General features: G+C 37.8%; 1 protein-coding gene across 9 annotated transcripts in view; it reads right to left on the reverse strand.

Moving 5' to 3' along the window:
- The window catches only part of AKAP7 (A-kinase anchoring protein 7), a 154,695-nt gene that overhangs the window by 98,488 nt on the left and 31,668 nt on the right, over positions 1-24,539 (reverse strand). For all 9 annotated transcript variants that reach the window (XR_006384582.1, XR_006384581.1, XM_044248816.1 and 6 more), the window contains exons 4-5: positions 21,955-22,091; positions 15,053-15,213 (exon numbers count right to left, since the gene is read on the reverse strand). Coding sequence is in view for 7 of the 9 variants with exons in the window: in XM_044248816.1 (XP_044104751.1) it covers positions 15,053-15,213; positions 21,955-22,091 (298 nt within the window). In the remaining 2 variants the exon portion in view is untranslated. The remainder of the gene's footprint in view (positions 1-15,052; positions 15,214-21,954; positions 22,092-24,539) is intronic.

Here is a 24,539-nt window from a genome sequence, read left to right on the forward strand (position 1 = left end):
CACAGTAAATATATCAGACATCCTTCAAAAGTCAGCTAAAAACGCCTCCTAAATAATATAATTTACCTCATAGCTAAAGATGCAAAATGTCTGAAGAACAATTCCTTAAAATGTATTTTAAACACTAGCAGACTTGGCTATGTAAAAGAACACTGAAATGAATAATTTAATAAAGAAACAATATTTTGGAATCCTAACAAATACAGTAGAGTTTTATCTGTTTAGGTGAGTTTGTTTGTTTTATTCAGCAAACATTTATTGAGTGTGCTAAGTACTGGGAAGTTGTCTCCGTTTTTTAAATTTTAAATATACATATTTTTACACAGGAGATTTTCTTTAAGTGAACTCTTAAGTATGTAGCAACAATATATTTATACCTTAAATGTAAAGAAATTGCTAAAAGTTGTCTGAAAGTAAACTATGGAGATCAATTTTAATAAAATCATATCTTTTCAATTACATACATGTTCTTATAAACTTTTTTCTTTTATTTTGCTATTTTTTCCTGTTTCTAACATTGTGTGGATAGTTATAGGATAGCATGAAATATAATTTGAGAATAATCACAAAGAGGTTTTTTTTTATTGAGGTATGCCAAGAAATTTATTAATAAAATAGTCTAGAATACAAAATGTAAATTAGGTAGTCCTGACATATTCTTAAGCTTAACATATTCTATTTCAGATGCAACAGAGGTGATAAGTTGGATTTTCGTTTTAAGAAGACTGATCTGTGATCAGATAATACAGCATACAATAGGAGATGATAAGGTCTTTTCTTGTTTTACATCTGGAAGATACTTTCTTATACCATTGTAAGTTACAATAAAACTATGTCACATATAATATGAAAGATCTCACTAAAATTTTACAATCACTTTTTAGCCATCAAAAACTTTAAATAAAAGCCATACAACTGTTTTTATCTTTTCTGTTACTACAATTTAAAGGATTCTGGTTTCCATATGCTACTCAAACTATTCCATTTTAGATGGTATTAGTAAGTCATCTGAACTATATGCTTCACCATAACAGCTGGCATAATGTTGAAATGAACTTCACTTTAAAATTTTTATACTCATCATTTTAAGTAGATATTTCCAACTGATTACTGTGTAAAACTGTCAAATCGAATTTTATAATGCTTCACTCATAAAAGTGAGTCTTTAAAATTACACCTTGATGCCAGAGGCATCCCATTCGTTCCACTGCAATTGAGGAAAGAGACCCAGGTGGAACAGTCTAACACTGGCCCAGTTCTCCTGTGTTCTTGGACAGGTCACTTAACCTTGATAGTAAAAGTGATGAGGCCATTACAAATGATCTCTCAAGTCCCTCTTTTGATCCTAATAACCACCCAGGCCAAATGAACTGTCAGAGAAGCTGGTACATCATCCATCAGGGATTCTATTTCTTTTTAAAGAATTTCTTTATTTGGGACGCCTGGGTGGCTCAGTTGGTTAAGCAGCTGCCTTCAGCTCAGGTCATGATCCCGGCGTCCTGGGATCGAGTCCCACATTGGGCTCCTTGCTCCGCGGGGAGCCTGCTTCTCCCTCTGACTCTGCCTGCCACTCTGTCTGCCTGTGCTCGCTCTCGCTCGCTCTCTCTCTGACAAATAAATAAATAAAATCTTTAAAAAAAAAAAAAAGAATTTCTTTATTTATTTGAAAGAGAGAGAGCATGAGTTGGGGGGGCAGTGCACAGAGGGAGAGGGACACATAGACTCCCTGCAAAGTGCAGAGCCCCATGCAGGGCTCAATCCCAGGACCCCAAGATCATGACCTGAGCTGAAGTCAGATGCTTAAATGACTGAGCCATCCAGCCCCTACCCCAATCAGGGATTCTAGACACCAGGACTGGATTTTACTGTCATACAAAGATTTAGACATGAACATAAATAAGGGAAGAGAGACTATGTAAGGTTAAACGTTCTTTCAATTATACTTTTGTGTTTACATCATACATTTTTCACTGGTTTATACATCCATTTAAAAGATATTTATTGAACCTCTGTTATATAGCAGGCTCTGGGGATACAAAGATGAAAGAGTCCCTCAAAGAGCTTTCACTCTAGTTGAGGAATGTCAATTTCTAAACAATCAAATGCAATGAAATATTACAGTTTCTACAGTAGATATCCATCTATAGAATATGGGGGAGATTAGGGGAGAAAATGGTCATTTCTATTTTGAAGAAATCAGAAAAGCCTTTATTTTGGAAGTAACCTTTGAAATGAGTTTTATAAAAGATCAACAATACTGTTTGAAAAAGAAATTAAGAAAACAATTCCATTGACAATAGTGCCAAAAGTAATAAAATACTTAGAATAAACTTTAACAAGGAGGAAAAGGACTGACAACTACAATATGATACTGGAAGAAATTGAAGAAGACACAAGTAAATGGAAAAGATTTCATGTTCAGGGACTAGAAGCCCTAATACTGCTAAGATGGCAATACTACCAAAAATCATCTACAGATTTAATGTAATTCCTACCAAAGTTCCAATGACACTTTTTGCAGAAATATAAAAAAAAATCATCCTAAAATTCATATGGAATCTCAAGGGACCCTAAATAGTCAAAAACTCTTAACAAAGAAGAAAAAGGTTGGAAGTCTCACACTTCCTTGTTTCAAAATTTACCACAAAGCTACAGGCATCAAAACAGTGTGCTCAGAGCTGTCAAAATGGCTAAAATCAAAACCACAAGAAACAACAGGTGTTGATGAGGATGTAGAGGAAAAGCAACCCTCTTACACTGTTGGTGGGAAGGCAAAAAGGCAGCTACTGTGCAAGACAGTATGGAGGCTTCTCAAAGAGTTAAAAATAGAACTACCTTACAACCTAGTAATTACACTACTGAGTCTTTATCCAAAAAAGGCAAAAAACACTAAGAGGGATACATGTATCCCATGATTATTGCAGCATTATTTACGATAGCCAAGATATGGAAGCAGCCCAAGTGTCCATCAATAGGTAAATGGATAAAGAAGATGTGGCATACATACAGTGGAATATTATACAGCCATAAGAAAGAATGGACTCTTACTATTTGCAACAACATGGATAGAACCAGGGAGTCTAACGCTAAGCAAAATAAGTCAGAGAAAGACAAGTACCATAAGATTTCACTCAAATGTGGAATTTAAGAAACAAAACAAATGAACAAAGATAAATACAAGAGTGACAAACCAAGAAACAAGACTCTTAACTCTAGAGAACAAAGTGATGGTTGCCAGAGGGGAGGTTGGTTGGGGGATGGATGAAACAGGTGATGGGGATTAAAGAGTGCACAGAACCTGATGAGCACTGAGTAATGTATAGAGCTTTTGAATTATTATATTGTATACCTAAAATTAATATAACATTGTATGTTAATTATACTGAAAAAAACCCACACACAACAGTGTGGTACTGACAAAAAGTCAAATCTATAAACCAATGCAATAAGAAAAAGAGCACAGAAAAAAACCTCTCTTGTATATGGTCAAATGGTTTTCAGCAAAAATGCCAAGACCATTCAGGGGGAAAGGACATTCTTAACAAAGAGTATTGGGAAAACTGGATAACCACATTGTAAAAAAATGAAGTTAAACCTTCACTTTATGTCATATACAAAAATTAGCTCAAAATGGATCAAAGACTAAACTAAACATAGAAGCTAAAACTATAAAAGCCTTAAAAGAATACATAACTTCATGATCGTGGATTTAGCAACGACTTCTTAGATATGACTCCAAAAACACGGACAACAAAAATAAAAATAGATTAATTAGACTAAACTAAAAACTTCTAAAAAGTTAAAAATTAAAAAACTAAAAAGTTAAAAATTAAAGCTGGACAGAAGAGAAATACATTCTATTTAAATAAGTGATAGTATAAGTTCTGAATGTTTTCAAATGTACCAGATACTGTAAGATTACTGGTGATTAATACAAGATTCATAAATATTGAGCTAATTAACTGCACTTAAATATTTTAAAATATATAAAATTCATGAACCCCTTTAAGAAAAACAAATCTGTCCATTAAAGGAAATGATCTGTAGAATGCAAAGGCAATCTACAGAATGGGAGAAAATATCTGAAAATCATGTATCTGATAAGGAATAAATATCCAGAATATATAAAGAAATGCTACAACTCAGGATGCTTGGGTGGCTCAGTTGTTCAAGCATCTGCCTTCGGCTCAGGTCATGATCCCAGGGTCCTGGGACTGAGCCCCGCATTAGGCTCTTTACTCGGTGGGGAGCCTGCTTCTCCCTCTGCCTTCCCTGCCTGCCACTCCCCCTGCTTGTGCTCTCTTTCTGACAAATAAATAAAACCTTAAAAAAAAAAAAAATAAAGAACTCCTACAACTCAACAAAAACAAAGAGTCTCATTAAAAAATCAATGAAGAACAAATAGACATTTCTCCAAAGAAGGTATACGATAATAAGTCAGCAAGCATACAAAAAGATGCTCAAAATCACTCTCAATAGGGGAATGAAGATCAAGGTCACAGTGAGATATAACTTCACACCCATTAGAATGACTACCATCAAAACAAAACAAAACAAAACAAACAAATAAACAAAAATACCTCTGGGCTCTAGGACAACACCTACATTTCTGGCTCATGTTGTTCCTTGTAGGATGGTGGAGAGGGTTACCAAAGTAGTAAATACGAAAGCAGAAACAAGGTTAAGCAGTAAAGAAGAAGGTTCAGAAACGTGAATATACACTTAAGAAATAAAGACGCAAGCCAATAAAATACACTGAGAAGAATAATATATCTTAAAAGAGGTTAAAAAAGAACCAAGAAAGTGGTTTCTCAGTAGGGAAAAGGAGAAAGAAGGAAGTGCTTAGCTACGTGACTGTAGAGCATCTATTAGATTTAGGTATTAGAAAGCCATTGGCGGTCTGTGGTATGACATGGTAGGTTATAACCCACTGACTGCAGGAGCTGAGAGAAAGGAGAGTAAGCACACATAAAGAACTGGAGACAGATACCATAGGCTAGGCTTTTACAGATTCTGGCTCAGAGGGGAAGGTGAGGTTCAAAGCAGGAACAGTAGGAAATTCAAGGTCAAAGGAGTGCAGAGTTTTCTGTTATTTTTTGGGCTTTTTTATATTGTTTCTTGTTTGTTTATTTGTTCAGGGCTAAGAAAGGCGTAATCAAGCTAACAAAGTTGGGGAAATGAGCTGATGAAGAGGAAAGGCTGGAAATACAGAAGTACCTGCAGGAGAAGAAGGAACTAATAGAGCAAGATCCAGATTGCAAGGTCAGATCAAGAACACAGCTGAAGAGATTTAGTCTTTGATAGACAGAAGACATCTCTTTTCCTAAAACTACATGGGATTTAAAAAGCCAAATGTGCTAGCAGTAGGTTTACTATGTACAGGGAACAAATGAAGCAGGTCCCAGCCTCAGCTTTATCTGTGGAGGGAAGAGGAGGCGGTTAAGGGAACTTAAGGCTGGAGTGGTGACAGAGGGCAAGGGAAAGAATAAAGGAGGAGCAGTGGGACAGCTGAACAGGATGCTGCTGAGTCTGGAAAACTTATACTTGCAAGAGAACCAATCTACAGGACTGTATGATTTCTTCATTTTTCTCGCGCATCTGATAAAACGACTCATTAACTAACATGTGTTACATGTCATACATTCTAGAAGGTACTAAGTAAACAATGGTCAACAAAACGGTCCTGATCCTTGCCATCACGGAGCTTCATCCAGGAAACACCGTCAAACAAAATTACACACTTAACAACCTGTGATGATCCTGTGAAGGAGACACACCAGGTACAGTGACAAGAGGACTCACATATGAGGAGACTCTACAGGGCACAGGGAAACGCTCTCCAAGATAGTGACATTTGAGCTAAAGAATGAAAAGGTCAGGGCACCTGGGTGGCTCAGTGGGTTAAGCCTCTGCCTTCGGGTCAGGTCATGATCCCAGGGTTCTGGGATGGAGCCCTACATCGGGCTCTCTGCTCAGCGGAGATCCTGTTTCTCTCTCTCTCTCTCCCTCTCTCTCTCTCTGCCTCTCTGGCTACTTGTGATCTCTGTCAATAAATAAATAAAAATCTTTCAAAAAAAAAAAAAAAAGAACGAAAAGGTCTAAATAAAGGGTCTACTCAGACATTTGCAAAAGTTCCAAGGCAAGAACAAACTTGTTAAGTCCCTGATAAACCATGATGACACAGGAGATGGGGGCCGGGGACCCACACGGAGACACCCTGGACCACAGCAAGGAGTCCAGAGTTTATTTTGCCCATGTGTTGGGGTAAAAAAGCAAATGGCTGAATTGATCTACCTTTGGTGTTTGCCAGCCTGGTGAAACAGACAAGAAGACAGGACAAGAAGAACCACCAACAGAGTGATGCACCATGAGGCCATGACCAGTTTAAGAAGGAATAAACTATGTTGGCAAGAAGAGAAGACCAGAGACCTCAGTGAGGTTCCACAGCATGAGTAGCAATGGAAAGAAAATGAAACAGCACAAACGGTAGTAAGTTAGGGTGCTAGGTAGCTATATCCAATTTACAGTCTTGGAAATAGAATAGTTCTGGAGGATGAATAGCCAAAAGGTTTCACCATGCTTATGAACAGCTAGATCAGAGTATGAGTATTTGAAAATCAAAGGATTTTAAGAAATGCAATTGCTGTGGTGGTAGCAGGGGGAGTGGTGAGGACTTATCATTATTATTAATGATAACAGTTACCATCTATTTACCATTGTATATGTGCCAAACACTGTGCTAAGCACCTCATGCATGTCATCTCATTTTATCTTGAGAACAGTCACTATTGTGCTCATTCTACAAATAAGGAAACCAAATGCCAGGATGTTTGGATGGTTGTGTTCATGGTGCTGCAAGAAAGCGTCACAGTGTGAGTGAGGAAACAAAGTGTACAAAAAGCGAGAGGAAATATTTGGACAACAGCAAAGAGGAGAGGTAGAGGGTAACCAAACTCTAACAGCATGAACTACCAATAAGAAAAGGCTTGTGTGTGAGGGCTGAACAGGGACAAAGCAGCATAGAACTAAGAGAACACGGTTGACATCTCTGGGCCCCTGGGTGTGAGGCTTTGGTGGAAAGAGCTGTGATCTCAGATTAGCAAATAGATCAGCTGAGGCAAGAAGGTAAAGGGGATTCTCCTGAAAATTGGGAGTCCACTTCCTAATTTACAGTGTAACTGACTGTAGGAGTCAAAAGTATAAATTTCCAGTTATAAATAAGTCAGGGGATGTAATGCACAACACAGTGTCTGTACTTAATAATGCTGTATTGCATATTTGTAGGTTGCTAAAAGAATAAATTTTTTTTTAAGATTTTATTTATGTATTCATCTGAGTGAGAGAGAAAAAGAGAGCTCATGCACAAGCACGGATAAAATGGGGGGAGAGGAACAAACAAGACTCTAGGCTCAGCACAAGCAGGACACAGGGCTCAAACCCCTGGGAGCAGGACCTGAGCAGAGGCAAAACCAAGAATCAGGTGCTCAAACAAGCCACCCACGTGCTACAAGAGTAAATCTTAAAAGTTTTCATCACAAGGAAAAGATCTGTAACTATGTGAAGTGATGGATGTTAACTAGACTTATTTCACTATTTATAAATAACAAATCATTACATTGTAAGCCTGAACTAATATAATGTCATGGGTCAACTGTACCTCAGTAAAAGAATATGTTTAACAAAGGAACAGTAAAATAAATTAGGAAGCAATGGAATATTATATAATCAGTAAAAATGCTTTTGGAAACTATTTCATAGTGATGATGATAGCTGACTTGAGAGCATTTATTCTGTACCAAATGCTGTTCTTTATGTAATTATATTTCACACATATATTATAATGAATAATAGTAATAATTTTTTTAAAAAGGCATACAGAATTTAGAGACAGACTGCCTGGATTTGAGTCCTAGCTCTACAACTTACTAACAAATTATTTAGCCTCTTTTTGCCTCAGGTTCCCTATCTATAAGATGCAGAAAATAATAATGGTTCCTATCTCATAGAGTTGCTAAAATTAAATGAGTTAATATTTGTAAGATGATTAGAATAATGACACAAGGTAAACCCATTTAAGTGTTTGACTGAAAATTAAGTAAAATAAAAGTAGGGATATAGGGAACCATAATATGCCACTCCAAAATATGTCATTTTGGCACAAGAATTTTGAGCAAATGAGAATCAGTAGATGCAGAAAGAAATCTTCCCATATCTTCCCTTATCTGACTACAAGCAGATACTTCTGAAAAATGACACTGCCCAAAACCCTCTTACCCAGGAAAGTTTTTTGGCCAAGATGGACCTGTACAAACCTTACTATGTTAGAGCCCCCCACATTTTTACCTTCCTACAATCTGCCACCCCAGAAAGCCTAAAACCTTTTTCTTCATCTTATCACTTCTCTATAAAGTTACTGTTCTTCCATTAAGATGCTGTATCAGCCAAAGTTCTAACCACTCTTTTGAGTTACTCTTCACAGAGTCTTCTCTACAAGATATGTACTGCACATGTTAATAAACTCCTTGTTTTCTGTTAAACTTTTGTCAGCCTAATTTTACAGGGTCTCTGGGAGACAATCCAGGAGGGTAGAAGGAAAAACACATTTCCTCCTCTACTGGGACAGTATAAAGGGCTAAAAGAGCCATGTGAAGGGACAGGAAGTGGGGGGGACCTTTGCGTAGAGGAGCCTGCACACAGTAGCATGGCACGCAAGAGAGGCTCTGAAGGTCCTCAGTGGTACAGGGTTGTGATTTAGATATCCTGATGGGGGAGAAAAGGTGGTCTTTGCTTCTTCCTCCTTTTTTTTTTTTTTTTTTAAAGATTTTTATTTATTTGACAGAGAGTAAGAGATCACAAGTAGGCAGGGGGGTGGAGAAGCAGGCTCCGGCTGAGCAGAGAGCCCAATGCGGGACTCAATCCCAGGATCCTGAGATCATGACTTGAGCAGAAGGCAGAGGCTTAACCCACTGAGTCACCCAGGTGCCCCAAGGTCTTTGCCTATTGTAAATGAAGTATGGTGAAGGTGTTCTGATGTTTCTGAAGAGAGCCTAACCTAGGCCATGAAGGGAAGGATGCTCACTTGCCTGTGGTGGTGAGAAGTCCAGGACTTCTACTATCTTCTGTGATAGAAGGTATTATATTTCTTCTGTCACAGAGCAGCCTAGAACGGTCCAAAGATATTAGCAACCAAACAGATTCCCCACAAGGAGCAGAAAACACAGGGCACATGCTCCCTATCTTTTGGGAGAAATGACAGTCAACATAAGAGAAAGTGTAATGTTCAAATGAACATCCTAAAAACCTTTCAGTTTTCCTTATATGAGATAAATACACTTGGAATCCTTTATCATGCTAACCAAGGGCACATTCCTCATTAAAAAGAAAGATTTGCAAGAACTACTATAATTCTAGCAGGCTAAATTTTTAGCAATCTCTCAATCTAATACACATCTTTTTTTTTTTTTTTTAAGATTCCATTTATTTATTTAGCAGACAGATCACAAGCAGGCAAAGAGGCAGGTAAAGAGAAAGGGGGGGAAGTAGGATCCCCGACGAGCAGAGAGCCTGATGCAGGGCTCAATCCCAGGACCCTGAGATCATGACCTGAGCCAAAGGCAGAGGCTTTAACCCACTGAGCCACCCAGGTGCCCCTCTAATACACATCTTAACAAAATTACAAAACTACATTTTGCTTAAATTAAATAAATGAATGAAATCACATATTCATTTCTACACAAAAAGCTTCACAGTACAATTTCATCATTGTAAGATGTGGAGAAATGCCATATAAATGCATCATTTTCAGTATCTTCTTAGCTCTATGAGCTACCATGTACTGCTAAGAAAGGAGAAAGTAGGTGCTGTTTTATTCTGGAAAAACAGGATCTCTCAAGGTCAAGATAGGAAGCTGACACAAGAGTTCTGATGCCACGTACCTTACTAACTTCCTCAAGCAACTATCCCATAAATCTACATGGACACGGTGTACAAAGATGGGCTTGCTCTTCAGCCCATTTATGCATCTACCAGAAGTAACAGTTAGCAGCAGCACATCTGGATGCATAATTCAATTACTGATGGTAAAAGCACATATATTCAGACTGTATTAGTCTGAAATGAAGAAGAATTGTCTTCAATTTTACATATTAAAAATTCTAAATTATTCTTTATCGGGAAATTTTTCAGCAATGAACTCAAATATTAGGGCCTAAAATTCGGTTCTTTTTTCAAAACAACTATATAATATTTCAAGAATTTGTTTCTTTTAACTTATAAATGTTAAAACTCTAGGAAAATTAAATAAATCAGACTATTCATGAATTATAATTTTTGACAACTTTTCAAGTTAGTTTTACTTCATAATATGTACTTAAACTTCTTTATCAATACTTAAATAATTATATTTATTTTCTTTAAAAATTCTCCTCTCCATTAAGCCAATCTAGCTCTGCCTTCACTATTTTGAACAAATAAGATAATATCTTTGTATTGGCATATACACACACACAGTTTATTACAATTTTAAGAAATGTAATACTCTGGTCAATTCTAAAAGTAGGAATATATTATTTGAATAAGTAGTTTATAAAATGTGACACAAAGACAAATTACATTATTTACTAATACTATTGAACTAAAGCAATACTAATCCTGAGGCATTCTTGTCAAAATAAATTTAATGAAGTGAAATTTTGACAAAAATTCTCTGTATTGAACATTCTATCTGAACACTATATATATATGGAGTCTCAGTCCATTTACTGACTAAACAATGCAAATTTTCCATATACACATTTTTCTTATAAAAGTTCATGAAAACTGTAATCAAAAGCAACAGTTCAAATTACACATAAAACATTGAAAGCAAGCATAACAAATAGTGATTATATGAGGACAGAACGCTATTCTCCCTCTATTTTCCATTTTTGTAATGTTTGTTTAAATTTTGGAAAAGTATATATATTTTTAAGCAACAGTCTCTTGCATCAAGAAAAGAATTACAGGGGCAGTGGCCTTTCCTAAAATGACAAACCAACACCCTTGGGCTCATAGTCATACTAAAGCTGGCAAGATTTCACATTCCTCAGCACACAATGGATCTTTCATCAATACTGGAAACTGCCTTTGTGAGAATATTTGCTAAGAATGAATGGAATTCTCAATGTTGTAAGCACCCATTGAATTACTTTAAAAGAACAATGAATGAATGACTAATTAGAAATGTTTCTTGACCTCAGGGATATTTATATTCCTAAAGAAAAAACCTAAATCTAGCATTTTCTCCAGAGCAGTTAGGAAGAACAGATTAAGTTTGTTAACTACAGCCACTGGTTCCCAAATGCTTTGTTATCAAAACTATTAGAGTCACCTTTTTCTTGACCAACTAATAATTTTAAGTACTTCTCAACTCATAAATATTGTTTGCATGTTTGCTGATATGTTCTTTGCTCCATGAAAGAAAAATTAACCAACAATGAAATGAAACTTGATCCTCAATGTCTCCCTTCACCCCAAAAAGAAGCACTTTTGTTTTTTTGTTTTTCTGGGTTTTTTAAATTATTTATTTATTTAAGTAAGCTCTGTGCCCAGTATGGGGCTCAAACTTATGACCCCAAGATCTAGTCACATGCTCTTTGGACTGTGTCAGTTAGGCACCCCAAAAGATGAACCTCTGAATGAGTAACTATAAAACTAGATAAAGACAATCTAATACTAAGTTTTTAAAAAAAGTTTAGGGGCACCTGGGAGGCTCAGTTGTTAATCATCTGCCTTTGGTTCAGGTCATGGTCCCCGTGTCCTGGAATGGAGCCCCGCATCAAGCTCCCTACTTGGCGGGAAGCCTGCTTCTCCCTTTCCCACTTCCCCTTGTGTTCCCTCTCTCACTGTGTCTCTCACTGTCAAATAAATAAACAAAATATTTTTTAAAAAGTTTATGTCTCAAAAACTCATATATATGCTATGGTTAAAATCACTTAAAAAGGGACGCCTGGGTGGCTCAGTTGGTTAAGCAGCTGCCTTCGGCTCAGGTCATGATCCCAGAGTCCTGGGATCGAGTCCCACATCGGGCTCCTTGCTTGGCAGGGAGCCTGCTTCTCCCTCTGCCTCTGCCTGACTCTCTGCCTGCCTCTCTGTCTGCCTGTGCTTGCTCTCTCTCCCTCCCTCTCCCTCTCTCTCTGACAAATAAATAAATAAAATCTTTAAAAAAAAAAAAAGAAAAAAGAAAAAAAGGAAAAAAAATCACTTAAAAAGACATATTCTTTGGAAGAATATAAGGAAATAATAAACACTGACTTCAGGATGATGGTTAGCTTAAATGAAGGATGGCCATGGGATGGATTAATGAAAAGAATAATACAGTTAAGATTATTACCAGTGTCCTAGCTTTTGTTTCATGGATTTTGTGTTTTTTGTTTGGTGGCAGATTCCCAGGTGATTATGATACCATTTTAAAATAGAGATGGATGGATGGCTGATAGATAGATAGATTAAGATAGACAGAAGGATCAATCGATCAAGTAAAACAAGTATGGACCAATGATGAGTATATTATGAACCAAAAATCACTAAACCTGCCTCTTTGGAGAACAGTGTGGAGATTCCTCAAGAAATTAAAAATAGAGCTTCCCTATGACCCTGCAATTGCACTCCTGGGTATTTACCCCAAAGACACAGATGTCGTGAAAAGAAGGGCCATCTGTACCCCAATGTTTATAGCAGCAATGGCCACAGTCGCCAAACTATGGAAAGAACCAAGATGCCCTTCAACGGACGAATGGATAAGGAAAATGTGGTCCATATACACTATGGAGTATTATGCCTCCATCAGAAAGGATGAATACCCAACTTTTGTAGCAACATGGACGGGACTGGAAGAGATTATGCTGAGTGAAATAAGTCAAGCAGAGAGAGTCAATTATCATATGGTTTCACTTATTTGTGGAGCATAACAAATAGCATGGAGGACAAGGGGCGTTAGAGAGGAGTAGGGAATTTGGGTAAATTGGAAGGGGAGGTGAACCATGAGAGACTATGGACTCTGAAAAACAATCTGAGGGGTTTGAAGTGGTGGGGGGGGTGGGAGGTTGGGGGTACCAGGTGGTGGGTATTATAGAGGGCACGGCTTGCATGGAGCACTGGGTGTGGTGAAAAAATAATGAATAATGTTTTTCTGAAAATAAATAAATTGGGAAAAAAAATCACTAAACCTGAAATGAAAGGACATGTAACTATCCACCACAATATGAAAACAAAAATTCTTTACAACATGTGGATTAACATCCAAGCTACCATCTCTGGATCAACTCAAAAGTCATTCATCCAGATTCTGTAATTTTCTTCTTCCACTTTACTAAACACTTTCAATTATGCTGCACAAAGTGACCAGTGAGACTTTCTAACATCATCAATGGACCTTCTGCAAGGAGAGTAGTACCTAAACAGAAAGGGGCAAAAAAACAGCACAGAGGAAAATGCTGCTGTCTCACCTATGGACTCTCTGGAATGGGGCTGAAAACACCCACAAGCCCCTGAATAGGCAATTGGTGATTCTTATCCATACTGTCAATACTTATTAAGTGCTAAGTATATGTCAAATGTCATGAAAAGCACTAAAATCCTTCAGATTTATGATTAGGACAGTCCGAGCAGATTCTTATGTCTAGCCCATCGCGTTCCAGACAGCCCAGAATCAACATATCCTCAGGTCAAAGAATCAAGATAGTACACAGTCACAGTGGAAAACAGTATGGAGGTTCCTCCAAAATGTAAAAACAGAAACATCATATGATCCAATAATTCAATTTCTTTTTTTTTTAAGATTTTATTTATTTATTTGACAGAGAGAGATCACAAGTAGGCATAGAGGCAGGCAGAGAGAGAGAGAGGAAGAAGCAGGCTCCCCACTGAGCAGAGAGCCCGATGCGGGACTCGATCCCAGGACCCTGAGATCATGACCCGAGCCGAAGGCAGCGGCTTAACCCACTGAGCCACCCAGGCACCCCGATAATTCAATTCTTGAGTACCTACCCAAAAGCAAAACCAATCATGTCAAAAAAGACCTATGTACTGCTATGTTTATTACAGCATTATTTACAATAGCCCAAATATGGAAGCAACCCAAGAGCCCATCAATAGACAAATGGATAAGGAAGATGTGGTGTATATAAAACAGAGTATTCCACAACCATATAAAAGGATGAGATCATGCCATTTGAGACAACATGGATAGACTTACATGGTATCATGCTAAGTGAAATAAATCAGGCAGAGATAAATATCATATGATTCTACTCATTAGTAGAATCTAAAAAACAAATGAATAAACAAACAAAAAAGCAGAATCAGACCTATGAATACAAAGACCAAAATGATGGCTGCAGTAAGGGAGAAGGGTAGGGGGTTGGGCAAATGGGTGAAAGGTAGTGGGAGATACAGGCTTCCAGTTATGGAATAAGTCATGGGAGGGGTGTATGGGTGGCTAGTCAGTTAAGTGACCCGCTCTTGGTTTCAGCTCAGGTCATGGTCTCATGGGTCATGAGATCAAGCCCCACATCAAATTCCCTGCTCAGCAGAGAGTCTGCTTGAAATTATTTCCCTCTGCCCCTCCCTCCCAACTCTATGCTTACTCTCTTTCCGTCTCTCTCTAAAGTGGATAAATAAATCTTAAAAAAAAAAAAAGTCATGGGAATAAAAGTTACCACATAAGGAATACAGTGATATGGTAATAGTTACATATTGGGTAAGATGGTAGCTACACTCGTGGTGAACATAGCATAATGTATAAACTTGTCAAATCACCATGTTGTGCACCTGAAACTAATGTAACATTGATGTCAACCATACTAAAAAAAAAAATAAAATAAAATAACTTTCAGGTACGTTATTTGGCTTCTTACCTATACATGCAAATGCTGAAGCAGCTCCTTTATAAAGTAAGATTAGAATGGCTCCCCAAAGTTAAAAGATTTCAAATCTCTATTACAAGAGTTGGGAATGGGGAGGAGATTTTCCCAACAGGTTAGATTTCACACAGAAGTGTTGCTATTTATCTTACCTGCTATCTCCAAAAGTGAGTTTACATGATCTCCTTCTGCCAGCTTGACAAATCCAACCTGATTTCTAAAAGTGTCAATTCCTTGAAAGGGCAAAATCAATTGTTTTCCTTGGAGGATTTCTTCTATGAATGGTTTTAATTCCAAAAGAGCACCAATACCACTGGTAAGAGAAAATACAATTTTCAGTAACATATTAAGTAATAAAATATATAAAACAAAACAAATAGTTTAAGATAAATTTTAATATTTGTTCTAGTTGAAGCTCAAAAACCTAATCCATATGATGAAAATAGTTACTTTTTTAACTTTTATTTATTTTTCTTACAATGTTCTGTTAGCCAACATACATCATTAGTTTTTGCTGTAGTGCTAAATGATTCATTAGTTGCATGTAACACCTAGTGTTCATCACTACACCTGCCCTCCTTAATATCCATCACCCACTTACCCCATCCCCTGACCCCCTCCCTTCTGTAACCCTCAGTTTGGTTTCCGGAGTCCAAAGTCTCACATGGTTTGTCTCTCTCCCTGATTTTTAAACAAAAGTTACAGAAGAAGTGTATTAAATCTTCACTTAATTATAATTTGCATTATATTAAAGACATGAAAGAAAATACTATTTTATAAGTCGCCAAGAAGCTTTTACTCAAGGAAACGCTACATGGACAATTCAAAAAATATTACTGATAATATATTCCAAAAAGTCTAATACCACAGGATCTTATATTAGATTATGTGGAAAGTTATGGGCTCTTATTAAAAGTACTAATACAGGGCGCCTGGGTGGCTCAGTGGGTTAAGCCGCTGCCTTCGGCTCAGGTCGTGATCTCAGGGTCCTGGGATCGAGTCCCGCATCGGGCTCTCTGCTCAGCAGGGAGCCTGCTTCCCTCTCTCTCTCTCTCTCTGCCTGCCTCTCCATCTACTTGTGATTTCTCTCTGTCAAATAAATAAATAAAATTTAAAAAAAAAAAGTACTAATACAGTATTTACTATCTGCAAATGACTCTACTAAAACTTAATATTCATTATCTCTTAAACTATAATAGCCTCTATAATGAGGTAATACTGTAACTGGATTAAACAAAATACAAGCTTATATTTGCCAATATGTAAGTTTATTTCTGTTTAACCTATGTGATTTTAGGATGAACCTTCCATTTTTCTTTGTTTACTTATTTTTATTTTATTATTTATTTATTTATTATTATTTTATTTTATTATAGGACTACGCTTTTTTTCCTTCATAATAACAAATGAATTAAACATTATCAGGTTTGGAATATTTTGAAAATTAGGATAAATTATTTCTACCTTTAAGAGAATTCTGGTGTAGGAATGTTGTTATGAGAAAAAAATTAAAATCTCACTAGAGGGCAGCAATTACTCCAAAAAGAAATAGGTACATTCTTACACAATGTAGAGAGGGCTTTTAAAACACCCTCCTGCTGCAGTATCAGTAATTTAAACTGTCTTGATCAGTGTGATCTGTTCACCAGTAACTATATATCAAATGTGTGAAAAGAAATTTAGGTATTTTTCTAGTCTTTTCATTTTTCTGAATTAGTTTTCATATAAAGTGTGTAACTGATGTCATCCATAACTTCATACTGAGTTCCAATTCTCATCTATGCCATAAAAAGTATACAATACTTCAAAATACCTTTGGAAAGGTCAACATTTCTCATTGCACCTCCAAACCCACATATTGAATGCACCCTTTCCTGACTGTATTTATGTTCATCCAAAGAGACACAGTGTACATACTTCTACTACAAGACTGTCCTTCACTGTGTGCTGGGAGTTAGAGCTTGTGAAAGTCAAATGGCCACTTCTGGTTCACCTTTCATACACTGGGGAATTCAAGATACTCATTTTAAATGTAACTATGTACTAAAGCAGGCCATGCTAAAGGTTAGGGATTTTCATAGACTGTGAATTCTAGATGCCATTTTTTCATTAAAGAAATATAGATGATCTTGGGGCACCTGGGTGGCTCAGTGGGTTAAAGCCTCTGCCTCCAGCTTGGGTCATGATCACAGGGTCCTGGGATCGAGCCCCGCATCCTTTCCTCTCTCTCTGCCTACTTGTGATCTCTGTCTGTCAAATAAATAAATAAACTCTTTAACAAAAAAAGGAAAGAAAGAAATATAGATGATCTAAACCCAGTCCAGTTTGTTTTCTTCAGATCTCTAGGAGCATAAACCAATAAATAACTCCCAGTGAGGTATCACTGATCACAGAGTAAGAAAAACTCATAGTGTCTATTGTTAATTATCACTATCTTTCAAGTTCTTTTAAATAGATTATCTTTCCAAGAGTGATTTATGGAAAGCCTTCTTTATGGTAAAATGAATAAAAATCATATACACACGTGAAATAGCACTCTGAAACCAGAGTTCAGACCTAAAGATGTATTTGAAATTAAGGCAGGACAGCCACCTTCTCAACTCAGGAGCTGGGTTTGGCCCTACAAATTTCTGTGCCTTTCTTCTACACTGTGAGCAAAGGACTAGAGGTGATATCTAAAGAAACTCACGATTTAAAAAAAAAATTTTTTTAAGTAATCTCTGCACCCGGCGTGGGGCTTAAACTCACAACCCTGAGATCAAGAGTCGCATGCTCTACTGACAAGGCCGGCCAGGCACCTTGATTTTTAAAAAGTGCTTCTGCATACTCCATACCCAACCCACTGATCAGTGTATCATTAAACAACTAAATAATGATACTAGATTTTGAAAAGTAAGAACACAGAACAAGGAACTGATAACATAGATGTCAGCATATTATACAGTGGAGGATGAAAGGTAAAATTAAAAGATTCATATAAATAATGTTTTACCAGTATACTCAACCAGTTTCTCTCTCACTATATAGCTACCAAAAGTGAAGTCACATCTTGATTCTGTTCCTCATTTAAAAGTTAACACTGTTAGGGGGCCCGGGTGGCTCGGTCCACTTAATGAGTGGCTGACTCTTGATTTAGCTCAGGTCATGATCTCAGGGTCCTGGGATCCAGCCCCGTGTTAGGCTTCCCACTCAGCAGGAAGTCTGCTAGAGGATTCTCCCTCTCCCTCTGGCCCTGCCACGTGCGTGCTCACGCTTTCTCTCTCAAATAAATACATGAATTTTTAAAAATAAAATAAAATAAAGGGGCGCTTGGGTGGCTCAGTCATTAAGTGTCTGCCTTCGGCTCAGGTCATGATCCCAAGAGTCCCAGAATCAAGCCCTGCATAGGGCTCCCAGCTCGGTGAGGAGCCTGCTTCTCTCTCTCCCACTCCCCCTGCTTATGCTCCCTTCTCACTATGTCTCTCTCTGTCAAATAAAATTTTTCAACAATATAAATAAATAAATAATAAAAACACTGACACAGACACTTCCCTGGCTTCCCAAACTAGTAGCAAATCTTCACTCCTTTGAAATTTCATTAATACTTTTTATCTTATGAAATATACTAGTTTTTAGATTTTTCTATTACAGTAATTTGAGTTCATATGGTATCTAGTCAACTTAATCATATAATCCATGAGCATAAGAGCCATTCCTGATTGATCTTCATTTTCCCCAAAGCACTCTGTTCAGTATCTTGTACGTGACTGATAACACTGGTTGAGCTGCAAAATATTATCTTGCCTGGATAGAAAACCTCATTTATTTCTTAGATTTTTCATTATAACTTTGTCAAGAAGAATTCCTAAACTGCAAATACCTGGTCACCATCTTCTAATAGAGAGAATATTCCCAGTATCATAAAGTTGCAGAGGGATGCCACTTCAACCACAAAGCTGACTGGCTACACATTTCTTTTTTCTCACAGAACTAAAAGTCTTTGCAAAAAGCCCTCATAAAAAAAAAAAAAAAAATTTAAATCTTAAAAAAAAAACAAACAAGCCCTGGTAAAACATGGGGCTGAATGACGCAGTGTCGCCATGCTCTCTACACAGGGATTCTTCAGTGTGTAATGCCATGACTTAGGGCAAGACGCTGCTGCCTTGTTCAGAATGGTACCATGTGCTGCAGATGGCTTAGCGACTGTCACTCCTGCCCATCAAGGACCCACAGCACTCCTCAATAATCGTGACAACCAAAATACCTCCCCCCCAATATCTCTAAAAGCCTCCTGGAGCAGGCAGTCCAGCCTCCACTGAGAAATGTAGGCAGCACGATACAGTGGAGGCACACCTGCCCCCTCACCTCACCCCAACTACACACCACGAGTTCATCAGTGGAGGCCACTGAGGTACAGGAAGCCATCAGTACCTGTGCAGACTGATCTTTCCCACTTCTCTCGTGCCCCTATGCTCATCCTCTCCCTCCTGTCTCTACCCCACCCCTTCCCTTTGCATCTCCCCGCCTTTCACACGCACACCCCATGGAGTAATAAGAGAACTGACTAGCTCTGGCTACTAAACTGACCAGGATTTGCTTAATTCCTCAGGCTCTTGCTTCTTCATATGTATAAGAGAGATGGCATTTCTGTGCTGCCTCCCAATACCATTAAGAGAATTGAAGAAAATAGTATTTGTATGGGGGATGGAAGCTGAGGAGCAGAGGCTGATGTAGACATGCCATAAGCCATGGCCAAAACCCCCTTCTGAAACAGAGATATACTTACACTTACTGATCAGTGGTGATTCAATATTTTCTAGTTTAAAAAAGTCTCTTTGGGGTACAATTATTCAGTTAATTCAAACCTCCTTTCAGGAGTTTATCCCTTCACTCTCTCCTCCTTCTTCCCAAGGAATCCAGGATACTCTTCTAAGAGAACTCAGGAAAATCTCTGGACTGCTTGCTGTTTGAGTCCTCAGAGATTCCCATTTCAGAGGGACTGGTCCGGTCATATCCCTGGGTGCCCTGTTTCAGGGTCCATGACAGCATGCTTGCTCCTTCTGGCCATTGTACCAGGTACTGCCAAAGCACAAGATCCCTGCCAGAGTCTTTGATCAAGAAACATGGATGTTCAGTAGTGTCTTCATCCCTTACCCAGCTCCTTCTGATTCACAAATTCTTTCTGAGCTGGACTTCCAAGTCCACCCACCAGGGCACAAGAAACTTCTGCATCCATCTTTATGTCTTGATAGACAATGGGGAGTTGTAGGAACGACCTCAGGTCCACCCATTAGAGGTCTTCCTCGACTCTAATCTACCACCTTTGTGACACCACATTCTTCCACCATTAGTTGAAAAGGAACTTCTCCAAAGAGCTTGAGTGTTCCCCGGCCATACCCTGAGAACCCCAAACCAATGTGAGTGTCTCTATCATTCCTAATTCTCTGCTTCAGCACTGGTGGGAGCCAGGGTTGGAAAGAACATTCAACCCCAACAGAGGAGCCAGGATGTTGTGCCTGGCTTCATGCCTCACTGACTCCACCCAGTGGAGTCCTTCCCACCCAGGACAATAAGACTCAAAGCAGCCACCTCAAAGTTGTTTGTGCTTTCACTGACCACACTGAAGTTCTTTTGAATTTGTTGCTAGTTCGATATCTCCTATTTGCCACCCCTTATACCAGCTCACGAAGAGGAAAGACTGAGGTCCCCCAAGAAAGAAGGAATTCTGCCTCTAAACTGCCTTTGGACTTGAGACTACATCAACACTTGCCTGGATTTTGGACTTGTCAGCCTCCACAGTCACATGAGCGAATTCCTTAAAATAAATTCTGTATGTAAGAGTAGATACAGACATGTCAAGATACATTACATCTAGATATCTATGCAGATATACATCCTATTGGTTCTGTGTCTCTGGAGAACACTAATTCACCGTTCTAACACACACTGGGCACTACTCTTCTCTCAGGCTTTCATCTTCTCATCGTTTTATCTTCCTTGGTTTCTTTTTCTTTAAGAGCATCAGAGTACTTATTTTGTCTTCTCATTGGCAAAGTGAACAGTGAAAGTGAGTCAAGCAAAAAATCTTCTAGGCCTTTCTGCAATTGCAGGGGGCCCAAGACCTGCTCTTGGGTAGATCAGGTTGGAAGACATCAGAAGACCAATTTCTAGAGACACGAGGGTCTACTGTTTAAAAGACATAACTACAAGAATCATAATTTGGCTTCAGATTTTGAGTTACTACTTCATTGTTTTCTCCCTTTTCCTCACCCTCTTCCTGATGTAAGTCTTGTTCTTCATTCCCTTGGAAAACTGTATGTCAGGGTAGAAAACTGAAGTAATCTGCAATACATTCTGATCCTGGTTTTCCAAAGAGACCAAGCTCCAGCTTAATTCAGAGAGCTATAAAGATGATAACAAGATACAGACAGAGTATCTCAGAGAATTGGGGGAAGACCAAAGTTTCTCCACTCCAGGCTGGAAAGCAGCTGCCAATGACTTATACCCAAACTTTATGGCACAACTCTAGAATTAGGATTGGGTAGTATACAGGCACTCTAAGATTGAGTAAGGTATTGTAATTGTCTACTGACCTAAGAAATGGCTGTTCTAATAACTAATAACACCAGCTGCCTACCATGTGCCAGGCTCTATACAAGGAGCTATTACATGTACTGGTACTATTATTTTTCCCATTTACTTAAAAAGTGGACAACTGGCCTCAAATCAGGTCTCTATTCAGAGATAGTTGTGCCATGGTTCCATAATCTTTACCAAGAATCCTAACCTAAACGGCCAGTCTCCAGATGCTTACATGATTAACATGGGCAAAGCAACTGCTTAACTAAGGGCTACTATTAGATAACAATAACAGAGTTTAAAAGTCTAGATTAGGAGGAATACTTGAATTGTTAATTCTGTACATTAACTATTTTTTTGTACATTGACTATCAATTGGAATAAATTATAACAAAGAATGATTCCTTAGAATCTCAATGCCTCTGGGTTCTGCTATGCTTATTCATACTGAAGTAATAATATGAAAGATGACATTCAAGGAAGACATATTACTCACATGTTTACTTCATCTTCATTCAATAATTGCATCACGAGCAGGGTAATATGAAAGGAGCCGTCACTGGTCATTGCTTTGGCTAGTTGCTTATCTTGTTGTATTATTGCGTTTTGCAGAATCTTAATTCCTCTTATAATCTAATCACACATACGCACATATACACATAAAAAAGAGATTAGACAAGCATAATTTCCTTATGGCAATTTGAAAATCAAGAAGAAAAATAAGCAACAATCAAAATTAGAACTATGTCAAGATTCTTTTTTTTTTTTTTTTATGTCAAGATTCTTCAACCAAGCAATGCTTAATTACCTACTTGTTCTCAAATATCCTGGATAAAATGACTTGGAAAACTTAATATGATGTATGAGTTTTTAAAACTTATACAATCCTTGTCCATCTTAAAAACATCAAGCCTGGGGTGCCTGGGGGCACAGTCGGGTAAGCATCAAACTCTTGATTTCAGCTCAGGTCATGCTCTCACGGTCCCAAGATGAAGCCCCATACTGGGTTCTGTGCTCAACATGTACTGCTTAAGATTCTCTCTCTCTCTCTCTCTTCATCTGTGCTCTCCCTCTCTCCCTCTCTAAAATAAATAAATATATCTTTAAAAAAAAAAAATCAAGCCTAAGACCCTTATTTTACAAATTGGGTCACTGGTTGGATCCACTGGTTGACAACCTCTCAGTGACCAGGCATCTTTTCAGAAACTTGTCCTTGGACTATGCAGCATGACTCACGATAATTATGATCTTTCTGTAAATAAAAAAAAAAGTTTCATTCTTGCCACAGAAAGGTCAAACCAGCAGACAACATTCCATTCCTGTTGGAAATATTACTTATTTGTCCCCAAATGAATGTGTCTGAGAACCCATTCTTCATGGCCTTTAAAATTTTTTAGGACAGCAATAATCTCAACAGGAGTGACTATTGTCATTCTTCCAGATGTGTGAGGAGGGGCATAACCATGGAGGGAAAGTTGCAAAGAAGTCCAAACGCATAGGTCAGAAAAACGATTACAGTGTGCATGGAGGTGAGAGCCTCGTCTCTCATCAGACTGTCCCCTCTCAGTCTCTGCTCTGAAACAAGCAGGGGAATGATGCTCTTCCCTCCTCCACTTCCAGCTAGGTACAATCCCAGTCAACTTCTCCATGTGAGTGTACTGAAGTTGGTTTGAATGTGAAACAGCAAACTGAGCAACACTCAGAGAACAGAGAGCACACAGAAGCTCTGAAGCAGCAGAATTCGTCAGAGAGAAAAGGGAAAGGAGAGGGGGCTGGCAACTGAAGCAGAGTCCATTAAAAAACAGCAGAGATAAGAAAAAACGGAATCATGAGCACAGCAGACTGTTCTGATACTAGAGTAGCTGTTTTATCCTGAACAATGTCCCCATTATCTGCAGAATGTGACTGGACAAATCATGAGATGCCGTCCCAGGATCTGACTTCCCATATATATTTACAATAAATCCGCATCACTGAAAATAATCCCAGCATTTCTTCCCTCCTTGCCATCTGGAAGACACTGACACAGGAAATGTTTTTTTTCTGGGAGGAAGTTATGCAGTAACACCTAACATACTAGTTCCCAAGGCAAGAGGTCACTTCCATGAAACCTAGCAAAAGAATATTGATAGCTTCATAAAGCGCTCCTGACCTAATAGTGTGCAAAGATCATACAGAGTCACTTTGCTATATTCTCTACCAATAAAACTAAATTGTAAACACCTCAAGGTCAGTGTTCGTTATTCTGAAACCACCCTCTCACCATGGTGACTAGTAACAATATTTAAAAGTATACCTGAAATTAATAGAACACTGTATATTAATTATGCTGGAATTAAAGTAAAATAAAGTAGAGAACTGGCATGAGAATACATCAGTAAATGTCAATTCACATTATTCTAAAACGTGTTTTTCACCTAAAATTTATTAGACAGTTTCCAAATCATTAAATATACAGAATATCTTCATTTTTTTAAATAACCTAGGGTGCCAATTTAATTATCTACTCCATTACTTATAAAGTTTTTTTCTCAAAAAATAGCTTTTAATTAAGAGAACAAAACAAAAAAACAGTACTTGAAGAACTGTAGCAGTAACTAACCTTTATGGCGTGATCACTAGGTTCTAGATACTAAAGTAAGCATTTTACACATACTGGTTCACTGAAGCCTCTGAATGTTGCTATGTTGTAGATATGGGAATTAACTCTATTAAAATAAATTGAAAAACAGATGATTAAAAAAAATCTCTTCAAAGTCATATACCCAAAATCGCAAAGGAAAATTTAAGGGTAAGTTACAACATGTGAGAAAAATACAAGGAATTAGTTTATTTTCAAGAGGGGACAAACAAACATATGTATATGTGTGTGTGTGTGTGTGTGTGTGTGTGTGTATTTATATATATATATATATTAAATGGAATCTCACAAGGCATAACAAAGGAAGAGATCTTGTCATTTGCAAAAAAATACATTGACAGACCTACAGGAGTATGCTAAGGGAGAGGAGTCAGACTGAGAAAGACAAGTAGGATTTCATTTATATGTGGAATCTAAAAAACAGAACATATAAACAAAAT

Source organism: Neovison vison, chromosome 1, assembly GCF_020171115.1.
Source record: "Neovison vison isolate M4711 chromosome 1, ASM_NN_V1, whole genome shotgun sequence".
NCBI lineage: Eukaryota > Metazoa > Chordata > Mammalia > Carnivora > Mustelidae > Neogale > Neogale vison.